Source organism: Dendropsophus ebraccatus, chromosome 10 (genome assembly GCF_027789765.1).
Source record: "Dendropsophus ebraccatus isolate aDenEbr1 chromosome 10, aDenEbr1.pat, whole genome shotgun sequence".
Lineage (NCBI taxonomy): Eukaryota > Metazoa > Chordata > Amphibia > Anura > Hylidae > Dendropsophus > Dendropsophus ebraccatus.
Genome location: NC_091463.1, coordinates 90,612,063 through 90,632,173, shown reverse-complemented (window position 1 = coordinate 90,632,173; position 20,111 = coordinate 90,612,063). Strand labels below are relative to the sequence as shown.

The 20,111-nt window shown below is 43.5% G+C and overlaps 3 protein-coding genes across 3 annotated transcripts; 1 reads left to right on the top strand and 2 right to left on the bottom strand.

Annotated features, from left to right (window-relative positions):
* LOC138766558 (olfactory receptor 8D1-like) lies at window positions 1-933 on the bottom strand. Its single transcript, XM_069944148.1, has one exon. The coding sequence runs from the start codon at window positions 931-933 to the stop codon at window positions 1-3; it is 933 nt and encodes a 310-aa protein (XP_069800249.1).
* Window positions 934-1,111: 178 nt separating this feature from the next.
* Window positions 1,112-12,164, bottom strand: LOC138766556 (olfactory receptor 8D1-like). The gene is made up of 2 exons (XM_069944147.1): window positions 11,235-12,164; window positions 1,112-1,147 (listed from the first exon to the last, which is right to left on the bottom strand). The coding sequence occupies exons 1-2, from the start codon at window positions 12,162-12,164 to the stop codon at window positions 1,112-1,114; spliced, it is 966 nt and encodes a 321-aa protein (XP_069800248.1).
* Window positions 12,165-12,895: 731 nt separating this feature from the next.
* On the top strand, window positions 12,896-15,765 carry LOC138766555 (uncharacterized). The gene is made up of 3 exons (XM_069944146.1): window positions 12,896-12,944; window positions 13,764-15,374; window positions 15,686-15,765. The coding sequence occupies exons 1-3, from the start codon at window positions 12,896-12,898 to the stop codon at window positions 15,763-15,765; spliced, it is 1,740 nt and encodes a 579-aa protein (XP_069800247.1).
* The last annotated feature ends 4,346 nt before the right edge of the window (window positions 15,766-20,111 follow it).

Sequence of the window (20,111 nt, the reverse complement as noted above, 5' to 3'; positions counted from 1 at the left end):
TTATCTGGGTTTCCTATGGAACAAAATTCTTTTTAGAGACCTTTTCACATCTTTATTCTTAAGGCTGTAGATCACTGGATTGAGCAAAGGAACAGCGGCCGTGTTAAAAAGAGCAAACAGTTTCTTGGACTCCAAGGTGCCACTTAGGTTCGGGGTCAGATATTGTCCAAAAAGAGTCAAGTACAGTAATATGACCACCGTGAGGTGTGAGGAACACGTATAGAAGGCCTTCAGTCTACCTGAGCTGGTCCGTATCCTTAGTATGGAGTGTATAATAAATATGTAAGACACAAAGGTTAGAAGAAATGGCATCAGGATCATGGTAAGAAGCCCCTCAATGAAGAAGAGGGTCTCCAGAAATGAAGTGTCATTGCAAGAAATTTTCATGACAGGGACGATGTCGCAGAAGAAGTGGTTAATTTCATTGGAAGAATAGCAAGAGAAGCCGCAAATGATAACGGTGAAAGGGGTGACCTGTAAAAAACCTAAAACCCAAGAGGAGGAGGCCAACGTCAAACATATTCCACTACTCATGATCAGGTGATATTGTAAAGGCCTACAGATGGCTACGTAACGGTCATAGCCCATGGCCACCAATATCAAGAGGTCAACGCTGCCTAAGGAACCAAACATATGCAGCTGGACAATGCAAGCACCAAAGGAAGCAGTTTTGTCACCGGTAATGAACTGTAGAAGGATCTTATGTAACGCAATGGTGGCACAGCTCATATCCAGTATAGACAAATTGCCCAGGAAGAAGTACATGGGAGTATGGAGACGAGGGTCCTGACAAGCAATGAGAATGGTCGCGTTACCGCATAAGATGAAGAGATAAATGAGGAGAACCAGGAGGAAAATTGGAAGTTGAAGATGAGGGTCTTCAGATATTCCCGTAATTATGACATATCTGATTGTTGTCAGGTTTGCCTGCATTGTGATCAACTTTCTGAATCAAATAGTATAATATTACATAAAAAGATTGGGGGGGGGGTATATATGTAATAACACAAACAATACTGTGATGTTTACATGAGGCATCTGGTTGGAAAAAAATATAGGCACCCTAGGAATTACTATAGAAGTACTTTTTTTGTTGTTGTTTTAATTCACATCACTTTGACTTCCAGAATCTTCCAGCAATGGCACACTGAAAGGAGAAGAAAAAAAAAAGAATAAAAACAATAAAAATATAATTAGTAATTATATAACCAGAATGTTAGCATTGACACCTGGGGGCTGAAGAAGTTGGATACAGCCCTAGGGCTGACAGGAACACATGGGTACAGCCTATGGGTGCACCCATTTTTTTAAGACTCCCTAGGGGGGCATTCAACTTCTCCAGCTACCGGGAGTCAAATGATGAGTATTCAGGTTCAGACAAATCTGAACTTTTGATGAGTTCACTCATGACTGGATATACTTTGTTTAAAATAAAAAAATATTTTACAATTACATTTATTGCCTTTTGGGTATATTTGGTTAATTTTCCATGGTGCTGTACAGAGACGGTCATCACTCACATTATTCTCTTTTTCCAAACAATTTCACAATTTAATTTTCTCTCCTACAATAAACACTAAGGTCAATTTCATAGGTAACAGATTTACCTCCAAAGACAAATACAAAATCCTAGAGGACTAACTAAAGGCTCATAGCCCCGGGTGTACTTCGGTTCTCCTGTCCCTACTATCTACAAATAAACAAAATCTCTCCACGTAAAGATTATATTAGTAAGGGCCTGCACATAAAGTCATATTACTGAAGGTGTCCTATAGCATGCTGTAAGGTGTAACTGTACCTTGGTAGGCCTCTGATGGTATATGAAGGAAAGCAAAATTTATTTAAAAAAAAAATACTCTCCCTCGTCCCTCCCTTCCCCTCCCCCCTTCTTGTGATGACAGTTTTGACTTACTCAGTATTTAGTGTCGGATGATTGATGGTTAGTATGCCTCCCCTATTTCCGCCCGTCCTTTTGTTTCTGTTATCCAAAACTTAAAATCTTAATAAACATTAAATGTTAAAAAAAAAAAAAAAAAAAATACTCTGGCTGCTCCATCTTTAGCTGTATTGCATAAGTATTCTAAGTAAGAACACCAACATAATGCAGTGCCATGCCTGAGACTGGAAGGCTGTTAAGGCAATTTTACTATTCTAATGTGTCTTTTTTATTGTCTGAATTTTTCCAAATTTCCATATCCTGAAATAAATTCAAAAACCATTCTAGGACTCTCAGGCCCAGGACCAGACCCCCAATTCAATTTAAACACTAAACCATGCCAGAATAAATTCAGACCCTAGATTAGACCCCAAAATAAATTCAGACCCCGGAACAAATTTAGACCCCAGACCAGATCTCAGAACAAATTCCTACCCTAGACCAGACCCCAGAATAAATATAGTCTCTAAACCTGACGCCAGAATAAGAAGAGACGCCAGGCCCCGGAATAAATTTAGACCCTAGACCAGACCCCAGATTTAATTTAGACTCTACACCAGACCACAGAATAAATTCAGACGCCAGACCAGACCACAGAATCAATTCAGACCCTAGACCAGACCCCAGAGTAAATTCAGTTCCTAAACCAGACGCCAGAATAACCTGAGACCCCAGACCCCAGAATGAATTTAGATCCTAGACCATACCCCCGATTTAATTTAGACCCTACACCAGACCTCAGAATAAATTCTGACCACAGAATAAATTCAGACCCCAGACCGGACCACATAATCAATTCAGACCCTAGACCAGACCCCAGAACAAATTCCTACCCTAGACCAGACACTAGAATAAATTCTGTCTCTAAACCAGACCCCAGAATTAATTCAGACCCCAGCCTTGATGCTAAATTAATGAATTGATCAGTACTTTCAAACTTAACAAAGTGCCCGCCACCATGGCTGCAACACAAAATCAAACAAACTAAAGATACAGTAAAATACTGACAATGCTAAGACTTATAAGACATATAGATATTGAATAATTTTACAATTGAGAATCTTAGTGCATGTAGTTCAAGTCAAGTTGGTCTCAAATTAGATGAAAATCTAACCAAAAGCATGAAAGCATATTTTTTGCCTAGACCTTCAAAATTTACTCAGGGTTACCTGGGACCCCAGACCAGGTCCTAAAATGAATTAAAAAAAAAAATGAGAAGTTGAGGATATAGAGCTGCAATTGAGAACTGTGGAGCCTGGTACAAATTGCAAATCTGTGGACCTTGTGTCACTCATGTCAATGTATGCGTCTGAAAGTGTAATGAAGCCTCAATTCATTGGAACAGGGAAACATACCCAGTAACAAAGGGGCAAAACACCATTTAAATACAACAAGGAAAATTTGTCACAAAGGGTGAAAAGCAGCTACACGTAGGAACCCATCAGAATTCTGATCAAATTTCTCCAAAGCCCTTCGATAAGTTAAAGAAACAACCGGATTGGTTGTAAATTATAATTTCTTCACCATTGTGCCCAAAAGCACACAAACAAAAGATACAGTAGAATAGTAGAATACTGAAGCAGATCAGCTGAAGAGCTGGAGATCAGGCTCTCGTGCTGTACTTACATGGCGTGGCGATCACATGCTCTGTATGATCATAAAGCCAGCCAATCCTGATAAATATATATATATACCATTCCTTATTGTGTTAATTATTCCCATGGTTTGTAATTAGGGGCAAGTGTTTATACACGTTATACATTTTCAGATGAGGATTCCCTTGGGTATTTGGAGACAAACTAAGAAAATAAAATGTGATCAAATCAATGAATTTACCTGTTATGACCTGTTAAAAATAAATAAATAAATAACAACAACAACAACAACAATGATAATAATAATAATAATAATAATGTCAAAGCAAATTTGCATTGCTGTTTAATATAGAATTTGTGGTATAGTGTATATTATAGTGAAGTCCTCCAGAGCTGCATTCCTAATTCTGCAGATTGATAAGTTCACATTTCCCAAAATCCCCTGTTTGTCCAGCCCCTGTTGTCACAATGAGTTCTTTGTTCTTGGTATAATTTATGTGAAACCAGACATAGAGGAAGCCGTGACAACTGTTTTGGGACCTGTGAGAGTAGGGGTGCCAAATCACATTCCCTTATGATCAGGCCCGCTTCTGCCATGAGGCGGAATGAGTATTCCGCCTCAGGCGGCAGATTTTGCGGTCCTGCAGGGGGCGGCATGCCCGGCTGATAATCTGGCGGACCGGGCAAATGCCCACTGGGCCGCCCAGATTATCAGTTGTAGGGCTGCCTGCCGGGCCCCTCCAGAACATACACTACCGCCCCCACCTCCCTGGAACACCCAGGGGACGCGGCCGCCGGAGCTCTTCAAGGCGGATCTGCCGCTTTAAAAGCAGGGGGCTCCGCTACCGCTAGCTGTTCTATCCAGTCCATTGAGCTTCCGGGACAGGTCACCTGATGCACGCCGGCCCCGTAAGCTCACAGCTCCAGCCCCGTGCGCCGCACCTCTCCCGCGGTCCTGTGCGGTCAGCTGTTGCATGTATGCCACTGAGCAGGAGACTAGAGAGGTGCGGCGCGCGGGGCTGGAGCTGTGAGCTTACGGGGCCGGCGTGCATCAGGTGACCTGTCCCGGAAGCTCAATGGACTGGATAGAACAGCTAGTGGTAGCGGAGCCCCCTACTTTTAAAGCGGCAGATCCGCCTTGAAGAGGTCCGGCGGCCGCGGCCCCTGGCTGTTCCAGTGAGGTGGGGGTGGTAGTGTATGTTGGTGGTGGGCTTGCGCGCGGGGGGGGGGGGGGGGGTTGGGGGCGGATGGGGTTCGAGTGCCAGTGAGGGGGGCGGCAGCCTGAGGTTTGCCTCAGGCGGCACAGACCCTAGAATCGGCCCTGCTTATGATTATTTAGTATGAACATGCACAAGGTACCACTTGCACTTTAGCATGAGCCCCTGCAAGAGATGGATGGGTCATATGAGGGGGATGGGTCCTGTTACCAAAATAGTGTTGAGGCACATACCTATAGGGGGGTTTCTAACCTCTATTTCCATCCGGGATCATACAATCTACTAGGAGATTTTTTATAACCCCTTAAGGACACTGTGGATTTTGGCCTTGTGGGCACAGGCCATTTAAATTTTTCCATTTTCCTTTTATCCTTATTTCCTTCTAAGAGTCACAAATCTTTTACTTTTCCATCTACAGGGCCATGTACCCTACCTCACCAAACCTCAAAAACTATTATTTGTGCAGTGAAATTAGTATTCAGGTGGAGGTATCGGTATTGGTATTCAGGTGGAGGTTCCGGTATTGGTATTCAGGTGGAGGTATCAGTATTAGTATTCAGGTGGAGGTACCGGTATTGGTATTCAGGTGGAAGTTCCGGTATTGGTATTCAGGTGGAGGTTCCGGTATTGGTATTCAGGTGGAGGTACTGGTATTGGTATTCAGGTGGAAGTTCCGGTATTGGTATTCAGGTGGAGGTACCGGTATTGGTATTCAGGTGGAGGTTCTGGTATTGGTATTCAGGTGGAGGTTCCGGTATTGGTATTAAGGTGGAGGAATCTCTATTGGTATTCAGGTGGATGCATCGGTACTAGTATTTAGGTGGAAGTATCCTTTTTGCGCAGTGCAAGTCATGGTAAAACTGACATGTAATGTTTATTCTGTATGTCAGTCCGGATACAACAGCTTTTCTAATATTTTACTATATTAAAGAAGAACTCCAAGCAATATCTATTTTTTAATATGTTAGTACATAAGCAAAGTTAGACAGCTAGGCTGGGGTGCTGCACACTGGTATTGAGGCTGCAGGTGGGCTTCTGGTGTTTGGGGCTGGCTTTGCCTCGGTGGCCAGGAGTAGCGATTCTTGCTCTGACACGCGGGTACAAGCCCTTTTGTCGAATGGTAGTGAGGTATGAGGGTGCGGGTGCTCTGCAAAGAAGATCACAGAGTCCAGCCTGTAACCCCAAGGTAATACTTTACTTGTAAACGCTTTAGTGCAATACATAAGTTGTACAAAGAAGGAACTGCTCACAGGTTCTAGAGCAAAAATAATACAACTCTGAAGGTAGACTACAGGTAGAGGTGAAAGGTAGAGAGAAACTTGGTAGAGAGGGTACTGTAGGGGCTGTGTAGAGGCCCTTTTCTAGGTGGTGCAGTACTCGTCCGGGATTGTGGTGTAGATACTTGAAGGAAGAACTTCTCGTACTCACGCATATGTATGGACTCTGCATATATGACCACCTTCTGCCCCACCCGCTCAGAAACCATCAGGTAGGGTAGTACGAGTCCTAGGTCTCTGTCTTTAGGCTGAGCTCCAACTCGAGATTTCCCCAAGTGGATGAGTGTTTGTCAGTAAGATACGTCGGCTCTTAGCAGCTTCATCTTACTGGGGATCAGTCCCACTTCATCTCTTCTAGGGGCTGACAAGAGTCTGTAGATCCTCGGTTGCGAATCGCACGGGAATAGCCAGATATCCCTATCCTGTTGCCATGGGGTGGCTCTATGATGGAGAGAGCACCCCACCACCCTGATAGGTAGCCCCTGAAGTCCCACTCGGTTGCGAGTATTGGAACATAAATAGGGAAACAACAGGGTTAAAAGGGCTGTGAGAAACATCCCTCTGGCATGGCAAGTCATTTCTTATAGTTAAAAGAGCATTTTTGGTGCTAGACCAGTCACTGCTCCTAAGGGAGAAGTTGGTCTTTCAGTCATTTTTCCAGTTGGTCGAAAAGGTGTCGGATCGGGTTGAGATCAGAGCTCTACGTACCTACTTGATTTCCTGAACACCAACTCCTCCCAGCACCTTATACAGTCCTGTTCATATCTACAATAGACATGAGTGAACCGGTTCGGCCGGTATGGGATCCGGTTCGGATTTTTCCAAAAATCCGAGTCTAATCGGATTCGGATTTTTGGATATCCGCTCCAATTTTTTTCCCCCTTGCTTTCTAAAATGGCAGCTGCCATTCTAGAAAGCAGTAAATGTTCCGGGTGGGAAAAGCACTTTCCCATGATGCCCGGAACACATCCAATCAGCAGGGATCTTGCACTAGCCCACCTCCTGTGATGACGGTATTACTTTAAGAGGAGCAGTCACATGACCGCACCACGCAGTCTGCACAGAGAGAGGAAGAAGGTTGTTACTGGCTGCAGTGCACACAGCTTGTGATTATCAAAACGCTGCTGGTAGTGCTGCTGCTGTTGTGTACTACAGACTACTGAGAAGATATTGTAGGAAAGGAAAGGAAAGATTAGAAAAGCAGAGAGGAGAAACATTTGGTGATTGAGAGAGAAATAAAGAGAGGGCGAAAGATAGATAGATTAGGCATAGGACAGCAAAGGGTGCACGGAACAAAAACATGCTCTACAGATATACAAGTCCTATACTTCTGATAGTGTGTATATCACATCTTTCTTATCCTGAGAGACAAAAACACCTGGGGCAGGTGTGTAGCATAAAAGTCTAACTGGCATCCAGGTTGACTACTGGTGTGCCTGCCCTTGCCTCCATGTTGGCTGCTGCTGGGCCTTAACTGGCATCCAGGTTGACTACTGGTGTGCCTGCCCTTGCCTCCATGTTGACTACTGCTGCTCCTGTACTGGACTCCGTGTTGGCTACTGCTGCTCCTGCCGGGCCTCCATGTTGGCTACTGCTGCTCCTGCCGGGCCTCCATGTTGGCTACTGCTGCTCCTGCCGGGCCTCCATGTTGACTACTGTTGCTTCTGCCCTTGGCTCTATGTTGGCTACTGCTGGGCCTTAACTGGCATTCATGTTGACTACTGCTGTGCCTGTCCTTGTCTCTATGTTGGCTACTGCTGGGCCTTAACTGGCATCCAGGTTGACTACTGGTGTGCCTGCCCTTGCCTCCATGTTGACTACTGCTGCTCCTGTACTGGCCTCCGTGTTGTTTCCTGCATAGACCCTGTAATGGTGAATTTCCTGCATAGACCCTGTAATGGTGAATTTCCTGCATAGACCCTGTAATGGTGAGTTTCCTGCATAGACCCTGTAATGGTGAGTTTCCTGCATAGATCCTGTAATGGTGAATTTCCTGCATAGACCCTGTAATGGTGTTTCCTGCATAGACCCTGTAATGGTGAGTTTCCTGCATAGACCCTGTAATGGTGAGTTTCCTGCATAGACCCTGTAATGGTGAGTTTCCTGCATAGACCCTGTAATGGTGAATTTCCTGCATAGACCCTGTAATGGTGAGTTTCCTGCATAGACCCTGTAATGGTGAATTTCCTGCATAGACCCTGTAATGGTGAGTTTCCTGCATAGACCCTGTAATGGTGAGTTTCCTGCATAGACCCTGTAATGGTGAGTTTCCTGCATAGACCCTGTAATGGTGAGTTTCCTGCATAGACCCTGTAATGGTGAATTTCCTGCATAGACCCTGTAACGGTGAATATTGAAGTTAAAAAAAAAAATTGACTTTTAGATATCGAAAAGATAATGATGTTACTGACATGTAGAGCCCTAAATTCAACCAAATACACTACCCCAGTATCATATAGATGCTTTAAACTATGAAATCCGAAGAAATCCGAAATTCGGTCGAACCGAACTTTCTGAAAAAATCCGGAAGTCCAGCCGGAACAAACTTTTGAAAAGTTCGCTTATCTCTAATCTACAAGCATTTTACAAGGAAGTGATGATGTTATTTTGCTTACTGTTGAGTAAACTAATTCCTCTAGATATAAGCTCTGTCTATTTTAGTTAATAACAGGAATTTTCCTCGATTGCCACTTTACCACAAGAAACAACTTTATTCACTGATGCCCATTGCTGGATAAGTAGGCATGGGGGCTAAGAAGCCATGCTATCCCGTCCCCCTCCCAGTCAGTCACACTTCATTGATTGAGTGCCAGGCACTGCCTTTACGACCCAACATTTAGTGTGCCAATCAAATGCGACAAAGGGTAGGATGGGGGCAGCATGGCTACACATGCTGCAGATCCAGCCCATGTCTTCTTAGCCAGTGGAAGGGGGTGGTGAATAATGTAATTTTTGTGGTAGTTTGGATATGGAGGAAGGTTATGCCACGCTTTGTTCTGTATCTAAAAGGTACTGGGAGCGCTAATAAGGCTTATACGACCTTACAGGTTCCCTTTAAGGCATTATTGTAATTTTCAGTAACTTTTGAAATGTCCTTTGACATGTCAAAAGCTTCTAATCACATTGGTCTCACTTCTGAAACCCACTGTGATCCTGGGATACAGCAGTGTGTTCCTTTTACCTTTTGAAACCCGCAAAGGTAAGCGGATATTGGCTGCTTTCATCCACCCCTTCCCTGGCCATAGTGAAAAAAGACCCCCCCCCCCCAGTACCCCTTTAAATAGCTCTAAACAGTCACATTACCTGCATAGCTTTTTTTGCTTATCAGTTATTGACCCTCTTTGTACTGTTTTTTATTCCTGAGACCTCTTATGTAGTATTATTCATTCAATGATGTGTATTACTTTATGATTAATATACTTGTGTTGCCTCCAATTTTCTAAGTATACCTGTATTAAGCATTTTTTCTGCTTTGTGGACACACATAGAATATGATAAAAATTAACTTTCCAGATATATGTTTGTCTGGTTATATTCTGGTTATATTCTGTAATTTTTACTGGTAGTATTTTGGGCCAGATGGGGCTTTGTGACTGCTTTTTCATTCATGTTTTCTGGAACGCTAGTTGACTGAAAAACCATTGTATAAGGGAAAAAAAGAGAAGAGACTTTTGTTGTTCAGTTGAAAGTGCTTTTGTTCCTATTTTATTGAGACCATGCAAGATCGTTGACCATAAGTCTGATGTTTTAGTGGTGACCCCTTGTTGGTTTGGTTGGCAGATGTGGAGTTGTGACAGACAACTGGAGTTGAGGTGGAGAGTGTGTAGGCACACAATGGATGAGTGGTGGAGTGGCGTCTGGGTGGCCAAGTCTAGAAAGTCACCATGTGGTCATCAAGACTTGTTTCCACTTGGCCACAGGCCCTGACAGCTGTTCTTTCTGCTACAATATTGAAAAACAATTGAGGCATTGTTTTTATTTTTCGCATTCATTATACATGATAAATAATGTTTTTTTTTATATTGTGGACATTTACACAAATGACAATACCAAAGATATGACTATGAAATCACAGCCTGGAGTTGGCCAGAATACAGCTTCTAATATCATGGTGGCTAGTTCCTGTTGTATTATATGAGTTAAGCAACTGGGATCAGAGTTATCCAGCTGCAGATAGCAGCCAGCACCCAATATAGGAGATGGATCTGCAGCTGACAGCCTCGGATTTGGGGAAGGGGTTAAAGCGAATGTACCATCAGGTAGATCACTGGTTTTTTATCTTAATCGATCAGCATCTGCACTGGGAGGCCGGTGGCACAGTCCTTTTTTGAAACGTTGCCCAGTTTCCGGCACTTGGTGGTGGTCTTCTCCGGAGCACCGGCCCGAAGCACTGGGAACAGGCATGCCCCCCCCCCCCAGTATGATGAAACCCACTCCCCTCTGTGCGGCTCTATTAAAATCAATGGAGCTGCATCACAGAGGGGATATCGCCACACTGATACTCTATGCCAGGCCAATGCTCAGGAAAGGACCAGCCAGGGAAATGGGCAGCGTTTCAGTTGCATCCCCACGTTGGCTCCAATTAATTAAGGTTAAAAAAGGCAGCGATGTACCTAATGATACATTTGCTTTGGGTCACAGAATGCATTGGCCAAAAAAACTCTACCTTTAGAAGAGTGATCCAGGATTACAAAAAAAAGGTCTTTGTTTTTAGAAACGTCAACAGCTAAACCCTATTCACTTTGGTGGGGATGAGGTGTCATACTCCACTACATAGACAAGAGTAACAGCTACTGGCAAAAAAAAGCAGACTCTGTGTCTTGGATGCCCCTTTTAAGCCAACAGCAAGCAGACCAGGGTGGTAACTACTGAGGGGGCAAAAGTCTGAGAGAGTTCATAAAGTCCATATGAGGAGGTCAGTAAGTGGAGGTCCTATTAGAGATTTTGCATTGTGTGACCTTTAAGTTACACCTGCAATGGGCCCATCAGCTCCATTATAAAAATATCCTCCGAGGCAAGAGTCAGAAGAAGAACAGGAGGTAAAAATTATTAATTTATCATAGAAAGTCATCCGGCTTTCTTTTTTGTTTTTTTGAAAGACTGGATACTTTTTTTTTTTTTTTTGCCTTCAACTGCATCAAACATCTAGCACTGAGAAAAGTTGAACTTGATGGACATGATGGACAACCTAAGTGACTGTACTATTTACCTGGGGTTTGGCATGGCACAGAATCATCTTTAGAGCCCTTTTCACATCTTTATTCTTAAGGCTGTAGATCAATGGATTGAGCAGAGGAACAGCAGCCGTGTTAAAAAGTGCAAAAAGTTTCTTAAACTCCAAGGTGCTACTTAGGTTCGGGGTCAGATATTGTCCAAAAAGTGTTGTGTATAGTAAGAGGACCACAGTGAGGTGTGAGGAACATGTGTAGAAGGCCTTTAATCTTCCAGAGCTGGTCCGTATCCCCAGTATGGAGTTTATTATGAACAAATAGGATGCAAATGTTAAGAGAAATGGCAACAGGATCATGGTAAGAAGTCCCTCAATAAGGAAGAGGGTCTCCAGAAAGGATGTGTCATTGCAGGAAATTTTCATGACGGGGACAATGTCGCAGAAGAAGTGGTTGATTTCATTGGAAAAATAGCAAGAGAAGCCGCAAATGATAACAGTGAAAGGGGTGACCTGTAAAAAACCTAAAACATAACAGGAAGAGGCCAACGTCACACATATTCCACTACTCATAACCGCGTGATATCGTAAGGGCCTACAGATGGCAACGTAACGGTCATAGCCCATGGCTGCCAATATCAACAGGTTAACGCTAGCTAAGGAGCCAAACATATGCATCTGCACCATGCAAGCACCGAAGGACACCGTTCTGTCACCGGCAATAAACCGTATGAGGATCTTATGTAAAGTAACAGTGGAGCAACTCATGTCCAGTATGGATAAGTTACCCAGGAAGAAATACATGGGAGTGTGAAGATGAGGGTCCTGACAAGCGATGAGAATGGTTACGTTACCGCATAAGATGAAGAGGTAAATGAGGAGAACCAGGAGGAAGATCGGAAGCTGAAGATGGGGGTCTTCGGATATCCCTGCAATGATGAAATATCTGATTGTCGTCAGGTTTGCTTGCATTGCGGCCGATGATCTGAGGCAACCAGGGTAATGTTACATAGGTAAACATGAGGGGGGCACCTATATAATAGTACAATGTTTACTATGATTACAGGGCATATATTGTTGAATCAAAACAGGAAATGCAATCTATTCTTATATCTATTCTATAATCTTATTTTCACACACATTTTTTAATTTTTCTTCTTTCTTCACAGAAACATCCAATAATACCGCACTGAAACAGGAAGAAAAAATATAAAGGATACATGACCGTCAAAAAAAATACAATTATATTGCTTAAAATCATATGGCTTTATATGTTTTCTATTGTTTGGTTAATATACATTCTTCATTGTCTCTGTCTCCAAAAGAGCTCACAATCTAATTTCCCGATGTAGCAACCAATAACGTGACGCCTTACAGACCATGATGCAGCAAACGTTAACATGACAGTTTCAGGCTATTTTCCCGCAATGTAAAAATAAGCGCAAATAACGGCCGTTGTTGCAAAACAACAGCTGCTATTAATGATCTTTAATAACGGCCATTGTTTTGCAGCAACGGCCATTAATTGCTCCGATTCTTACATTTTTGGAACATAGCTCCAAGGAGTTGTGCTGTGTTAAGTGTCGATCTAAAGTTTGCTACACAATGATGAGTAATGGATTTAACATCAAGTTAATGTTTGTAACCTCTGAGGACTATTTGGGGAGAAGAAACTTGTGGAGAACATTCAAAATCCATGCCAGATGTCCTTGTTTGGATTAAAAACCAAGGCCCAGAGGCTCATGGGCCTTAGTAACACCAACATATGTATTTGAGTTAGAGCAATGTTACTGTGTACAAGGTAATACAGCTCCTATAGCATGCGGTGAGGGGTTACTAAACCTTATTAAGCCTATAATTTTATATATCCGTCAGTATAAAAATGTCCCTGTGTATTCCATAGGTACTCTAGGAAATATATCAATATAACACAGTACCATACATGCAAGAGATAAAAAAAAACCCAAAAAAACTTGACAATTTTACCATTCTATTGAACTTTTTTCCCCCCTGATTTTTACAAAATTTTACACCCTAAGGCTATGTTCACACTATGTTTTCACCGCAAAACTACCGCCGTTGTTTTGAGGATGATACAATATAGCAATTCGTACGAACTACGGTCGTACAATACACACAGCGTATAAGACTACGGCTGTGGTTCGTACGGACCCGTGAAAAATGAACATGTCATTTATTTGCGGCCGGTAATGTTACAACTACAGCCGGGAATTTTAATGCGGCCACACACGTAAAATTTATTTCGGACAAATTAAACTAGATTTTAATGTAAAAAATTTACTGAGTGGTTTGTTGGGCTAGTCGCAGTATTTCAATTAAATGACATGTTTCAGCCCGTTTATAAACATGCTAGGAATCAAAATTAAACAACGGCCGTAGTTTCACGACTAGCCCATACGGTCGTAATTCTACGGCCGTTATTTTACGTAGTGTGAACATAACCTTAATAAATAACCCCCTTCCAGTTATTTCAAACTCCCAGACCTTAAATTTCATTCAGACCCCAAAACAGGCTCTAAGATTAAGTCAGACCCCCAAACTGGTCACCAGAATCTATTCAGAGCCCAGGCCAGACACACACTAGAATTTATTCTGACCCCAGTCAGACCCCAAATTCTATTCGGACCCCAGGCCAGATACCAGAATCTATTCACAGCCCAGGCCAGACACCAGAATCTATTCAGACCCCAGGCCAGAAACCAGAATCTATTCAGACCCTAGGCCAGACACCAGAATCTATTCAGACCCCAGGCCAGAAACCAGAATCTATTCAGAGCCCAGACCAGATACCAGAATCTATTCAGACCCCAGGCCAGAAACCAGAACCTATTCAGAGCCCAGGCCAGACACCAGAATCTATTCAGACCCTAGGCCAGACACCAGAATCTATTCAGACCCTAGGCCAAACACCAGAATCTATTCAGACCCTAGGCCAGACACCAGAATCTATTCAGACCCTAGGCCAGATACCAGAATCTATTCAGACCCTAGGCCAAACACCAGAATCTATTCAGACCCTAGGCCAGATACCAGAATCTATTCAGACCCTAGGCCAGATACCAGAATCTATTCAGACCCTAGGCCAGACACCAGAATCTATTCAGACCCTAGGCCAGATACCAGACTCTATTCAGACCCTAGGCCGGATACCAGAATCTATTCAGACCCCAGAATCTATTCAGACCCTAGGCCAGACACCAGAATCTATTCAGACCCTAGGCCAGACACCAGAATCTATTCAGACCCTAGGCCAGACACCAGAATCTATTCAGACCCTAGGCCAGACACCAGAATCTATTCAGACCCTAGGCCAGATACCAGAATCTATTCAGACCCTAGGCCAAACACCAGAATCTATTCAGACCCTAGGCCAGATACCAGAATCTATTCAGACCCTAGGCCAGATACCAGAATCTATTCAGACCCTAGGCCAGACACCAGAATCTATTCAGACCCTAGGCCAGATACCAGAATCTATTCAGACCCTAGGCCAGACACCAGAATCTATTCAGACCCTAGGCCAGATACCAGAATCTATTCAGACCCTAGGCCGGATACCAGAATCTATTCAGACCCCAGAATCTATTCAGACCCTAGGCCAGACACCAGAATCTATTCAGACCCTAGGCCAGACACCAGAATCTATTCAGACCCTAGGCCAGACACCAGAATCTATTCAGACCCTAGGCCAGACACCAGAATCTATTCAGACCCTAGGCCAGATACCAGAATCTATTCAGACCCTAGGCCAAACACCAGAATCTATTCAGACCCTAGGCCAGATACCAGAATCTATTCAGACCCTAGGCCAGATACCAGAATCTATTCAGACCCTAGGCCAGACACCAGAATCTATTCAGACCCTAGGCCAGATACCAGAATCTATTCAGACCCTAGGCCGGATACCAGAATCTATTCTGACCCCAGAATCTATTCAGACCCTAGGCCAGACACCAGAATCTATTCAGACCCTAGGCCAGACACCAGAATCTATTCAGACCCCAGATTCTATTCAGACCCTAGGCCAGACACCAGAATCTATTCAGACCCTAGGCCAGACACCAGAATCTATTCAGACCCTAGGCCAGACACCAGAATCTATTCAGACCCCAGATTCTATTCAGACCCCAAACCAGACACAAGAATTTATTCCAACTTCAGGTCAGACCCCAGATGCTTTTTTTTTTAAAAAAAAAAAGAGAGAGATTTGGCTCCTATCTGCCCAGTTGTAGGCTTATTTAGCCCAGGAGAGGCCATTGATAGTGTGAGAATGCTAAAGTAGGAAAATATCTCTGAGGTCACCTTAATGTGGTGACATAGTACACTCGTTTTGATCAAATAGTTTGCTAAGATCCTCATTTTTTAATATCTATAGAGCAGGTTTTTATCGTGTGTACACTGGAGGGAAAATACGTAGTAGGCACTTACACCTGTAGGTTGCTGTTGCACTTTCTATTTTTTTTCTTCCCCAGATGCCTTTCAGACCCCAGATCAGGCACCAGATTTTAATCAGACACCAGAATCTATTCAGACCCCAAACCACACACAATAATCTATTCAGACCCCAGACCAGACTACAGAATCTATTCAGACTCCAGATCAGACACCAGAAGCAATGCTTGGTCTACAATGGGCATCTAACCACCTGTACTTCTTTGATTGGTCAACGATAACTATAAGATGATCAAGAGTCCGTTTATAGGTCCTCCAAATTTTTCAAGTGTTATCAAAAATATTACACCAGTATTACACCAATATTACACCAATATTAGAGTGCTGCAAAATTACACATGTGTACAATTCCCTAACTGGGTGCAGAAGCTAAAACACCATCCAAATGCTATGGGGAAAATTTCATCAGAACTGGTGAAGGGTAAATATGGAGCAGTTGCACGTAGGAGCCCTTCAGTTCAATTTTTCAGAAACTAATGCTATTGATCTGATTGGTTTTCATTATCAATTCTTCCCCCAGTGTACCCAATGTGATAGCCCAGGGAAAGTGCAGGATCTTGGGTTGTACTTACATGGGGCTGCAGTCAGATGCTCTGTATAATCACATCGATGGCAGCTCCAGATGTTTATATACCATTTACGTATGTGGTAATGAACTCCCTGCCCTCACAAGAGACCCTTGCTAATCAGGGAATGTTTATACCCCAGACGTCATGCCAGATTCTCTCTGGTGTTTCTAGAAAACTAAGAAATTAAAACTTGATCGTAACAATCTATAATTCAACTGGTATTAATTATTTAATGGATGGTGGCTTATCATTACGGGAGGGGCGCTAAGAAGGCCTCCATCCAGGTATCCGAAACAGCTCCCCCATTTATTATTATCCATTGGGATTATGAACATGAGCAAGGTATCACTTTATAATTTGCAAAAAAGGGAAATGGCCATAAGCACCTCCAAGAGGTGGATGGGTAGGTCCGTTCATCAGGGTTACAGATAAACTCATTGGTTCAGCATGAACCCATTTTGGCTCAAATTTTACAAAATTATGCATCATAATTTTTATATTAACCTGTTCAGGACCAGGGGTGTAACTGTACGTCCTTTTTTGGGGTGCATCGCTGCTCAAGGACGTACAGTTACGCTCTGGGGTTAAATGGGCCTAGAAGCCCAAAATTTACCACTTACCTAAAGAACAATAATATGTCAGGATGTTTCAGATGTTCCTTAAGGTGCTATCTGGACTGGTCTTGTAAGGGTAAGGCTATGTTCACACTACGTAAAACTACGGCCGTTGTTGCCGATGGCGACAATGGCCGTAGTTTTTGCGGGGTGGAACAATGCCTTAGTTTCAATGGGATCCTGGCCAGAGCGTACACACATCGTATACACTCCGGCCGGGATCCCATGCGGCCCCGCAAATAACTGACATGTCAGTTTTTTGTGGCCGCAATTCAATGAATTGTGGCCGTAGGAAACCCTGTCAGTTCACACTTTGAAGCCGGAGCCGCTCACTTCATAGTGTGCAGGGGGAAGCTCTGATGCGGGCGTGCGCATCAGAGCTCTGCGGCCGGACAGATCATCCAGCCGGTACGTAAGTACTGGCCAGGATGATCCGGGCAGAGACCGGCCGTTCCGTGACATAGTGTGAACATAGCCTAAAGCTGCAACATCCTGTGCATGTGTACTGTCCCATTTTATGATGTTTATATTTGTATATGTTGTTTATTAGATTTATATTGTTAATGACGCTCCATATCCTTGTTACAAGCTGTAATCTGTACACACATCAACCCATACAAGACTTACAAGAGGTTCTTGCTCCAGACTGTTCTCTCTCTCCCCAAAAAGAGAAGAAATCCTGTTAGAATCAGACTGGTTAATGGTGGGCTAGTCAAGTGTGAGGAAACGAGGGAAGCAGCTGACCTCCTGCCTTCCTTAGTTTAGACTTAGGGTCCTATTCCACAGGCCGAGGAGGGCCCAATCAACTATGTAAACGAGCGGCGATCTGCTAGATCGCCGCTCGTTTACTGGGCCTATTCCACGGCCTGATGATCGTTGAGCAATGGCTGCAAGGACATCGTTACCGATGTCCTTGCAGCCCTTGCAGCATACATTACCTGTCCAGGCTTCTTCTCCGCGCTGTCTTCATCCCCGAATCCCGCGCGCTCTATCTTCAGAATAGCCGGTCAGCTGACAGGCCATACTCAGCCAATCACAGGCCGTGGCGATGCCAGCCTGTGATTGGCTGAGCGCTCCGTCAGCTGACCGGCCATTCTGTAGATAGAGCGCGCGGGATTCGGGGATGAAGACAGCGCGGAGAAGAAGCCTGGACAGGTAATGTATGATGCTGCTGCTTGTCAAATCGTCGGTCGCCCGCCGCGCACCGCTATTCAACCATAGCGACGCGCGGTGGGGGAACAATGATTTTAGGTCTGGCCCTAAATGAACGATCAGCCGATGACACGATCATCGGCTGATCGTTCTCTCTATTTCACCGAACGATAACCGGCCGAATCGGGCCAAATGGGGCCGATCCGGACGATTATCGTTACTGTGGAATAGGGCCCTTAGACCCCTCAATTACATGTAGAGAATAAGACCCTGCAGAGTGCTGAATTTATCATGGTCTGCTTTGCCAAATACTTAGGGAAACATGGACGAAGAAGAAGAATAGGGAGTAAAGCAGGATTTCTTGCCCCTAGGGATAAATTGTCCTTAGGCCCCATTGCAGTCTAGGGCCCCACAGTGCTTTAGGCTTGGACAAGTCATCCTTGTGACTGTTGGAGGTACCAGACTGATTCTGGTACACTGTATTGCACTGGGCTGTATTGTTGCCACCAGTATTCTTTGTATTGCACTATGGTTATCCTAAGTAAACTGTTCTACATTTCTGAAGCACTGGACTCTGTCTCTTCCGCACCCGCATCTCTACACTTGGGTTAATTCTTTTTTCTGTGCTGGCGCCAAACTGTCTGGGATGGCTCCTCTACCACTTTAGGCTACTGTGACAAGTGCAAAAGTGACCCTAGACCAACTCAGCTACCACACCATCTTAACATCTGACCCGGCAGGAGTTCACTCAAACATCCCCTGTGCCTCACGGCAGAACAAGCCCTTAATCATTAATATTTTGAGGCTGTCACCTGGCAACTAGGAGCTTCAGCTCCCTCCATAAGTTTTCTACGTGATTAAGGTCTGGAGATTGGCTAGGCCACCCCTTTGTTGCCTTGCCTGTATGTTTTGGGTCATTGTCCTGTTGGAAGACCCAGGTGGAGAGGAGGTTGTCACTCAGTACATGGCTCCATCCATTGTCCCACTGATGTGGTGAAGTAATCCTTTGCCCTTAGCAGAGAAACACCCTCAAAACATAATGTTTCCACCTCCATTCTTGACAGTGGGGACAATAGGCAGCATTTCTCTTCCTTCAAACATGGCGAGTGGAGTTAATGACAAATAGCTCAAATTTTGTCTCAACTGGCCACAACACATTCTCTCAATCACTCGCAGAATCATCCAGGTGTTCATTGGCAAACTTCAGATGGCCTGCACATGGGCCTTCATGAGCAGTGGGACTTTGCGGGCAATGTAGGATTTTAATCTATGTAATGTGTTATCAATGGTGGTCCCAGCTACCTTGAGATCATTAACAAATTCCTGCCATGTAGTTTTAGGCCAATATCTCCCCTTCCTCATGATCCAGGATACCCCACAAGGTGAGATTTTGCATGGCGCCCCAGATCAATGTCTATAGACAGTCATTTTGTATTTCTTTCATTTCTTACTATTGCACCAATGGTTGTCTCCTTCTCACCCAGAGTATTACTTATGGTTTTGCTAAATCACCAGCTGATCAAATAATTATTTCCTTGACTGTATGTGAATTTTTAAAATATTGGGCAAATATTGTACGACATTCGTTTTTTTGCTGGTTCATAAATTCATGTGTCACACTATATTCCTAATTAATCTCCCATATTCCTTACAGTATAGAATTATATATCTGATGTATTGTGCTGAGGATTTTCCAATGATAATCCCTACCAATTAGTCTATGATTCCAGCTACTGTAACTAAACACGTGGGATTAATTATGACTAACATATTGTATTATATAAATACACCCATAACAATAGCGCAGTATACGGGAACAGAAGATCACTGGGGAGACGATGGTGCCATCTACATAAACATTAGACACAATATATTACTATCATTTATAAATTTAATACATTACTATAGGGGAGTTATTTGTGCTGCAGGTCTGGCGGTACATTAAGGGCAATAGATGTGTGACATGGGCGTTGAAAAAATTGAACATAAAAAAATTAAAGGAGAAAGGTAAAGACATTGTATACCATATATCCTTGCAATTATTTATTTAATTATTTTTATTTTTTAATAATATACCGTATAAAATGTTCAAATACATGTAGTCCATGTAA

Excerpts from the sequence above, each read along its gene's own strand:
- LOC138766558 (XM_069944148.1), bottom strand. The coding sequence starts at position 933 with ATGCAGGCAAACCTGACAACAATCAGATATGTCATAATTACGGGAATA.
- LOC138766556 (XM_069944147.1), bottom strand. The coding sequence starts at position 12,164 with ATGCAAGCAAACCTGACGACAATCAGATATTTCATCATTGCAGGGATA. Across the intron at positions 1,148-11,234 it reads TGTGCCATGCCAAACCCCAG|TGTGCCATTGCTGGAAGATT; the intron begins GTAAATAGTACA and ends TTCTCCTTTCAG.
- LOC138766555 (XM_069944146.1), top strand. The coding sequence starts at position 12,896 with ATGTCCTTGTTTGGATTAAAAACCAAGGCCCAGAGGCTCATGGGCCTT. Across the intron at positions 12,945-13,763 it reads CCAGAGGCTCATGGGCCTTA|AATCTATTCAGAGCCCAGGC; the intron begins GTAACACCAACA and ends ACTGGTCACCAG. Across the intron at positions 15,375-15,685 it reads AGAATTTATTCCAACTTCAG|ATGCCTTTCAGACCCCAGAT; the intron begins GTCAGACCCCAG and ends TTTCTTCCCCAG.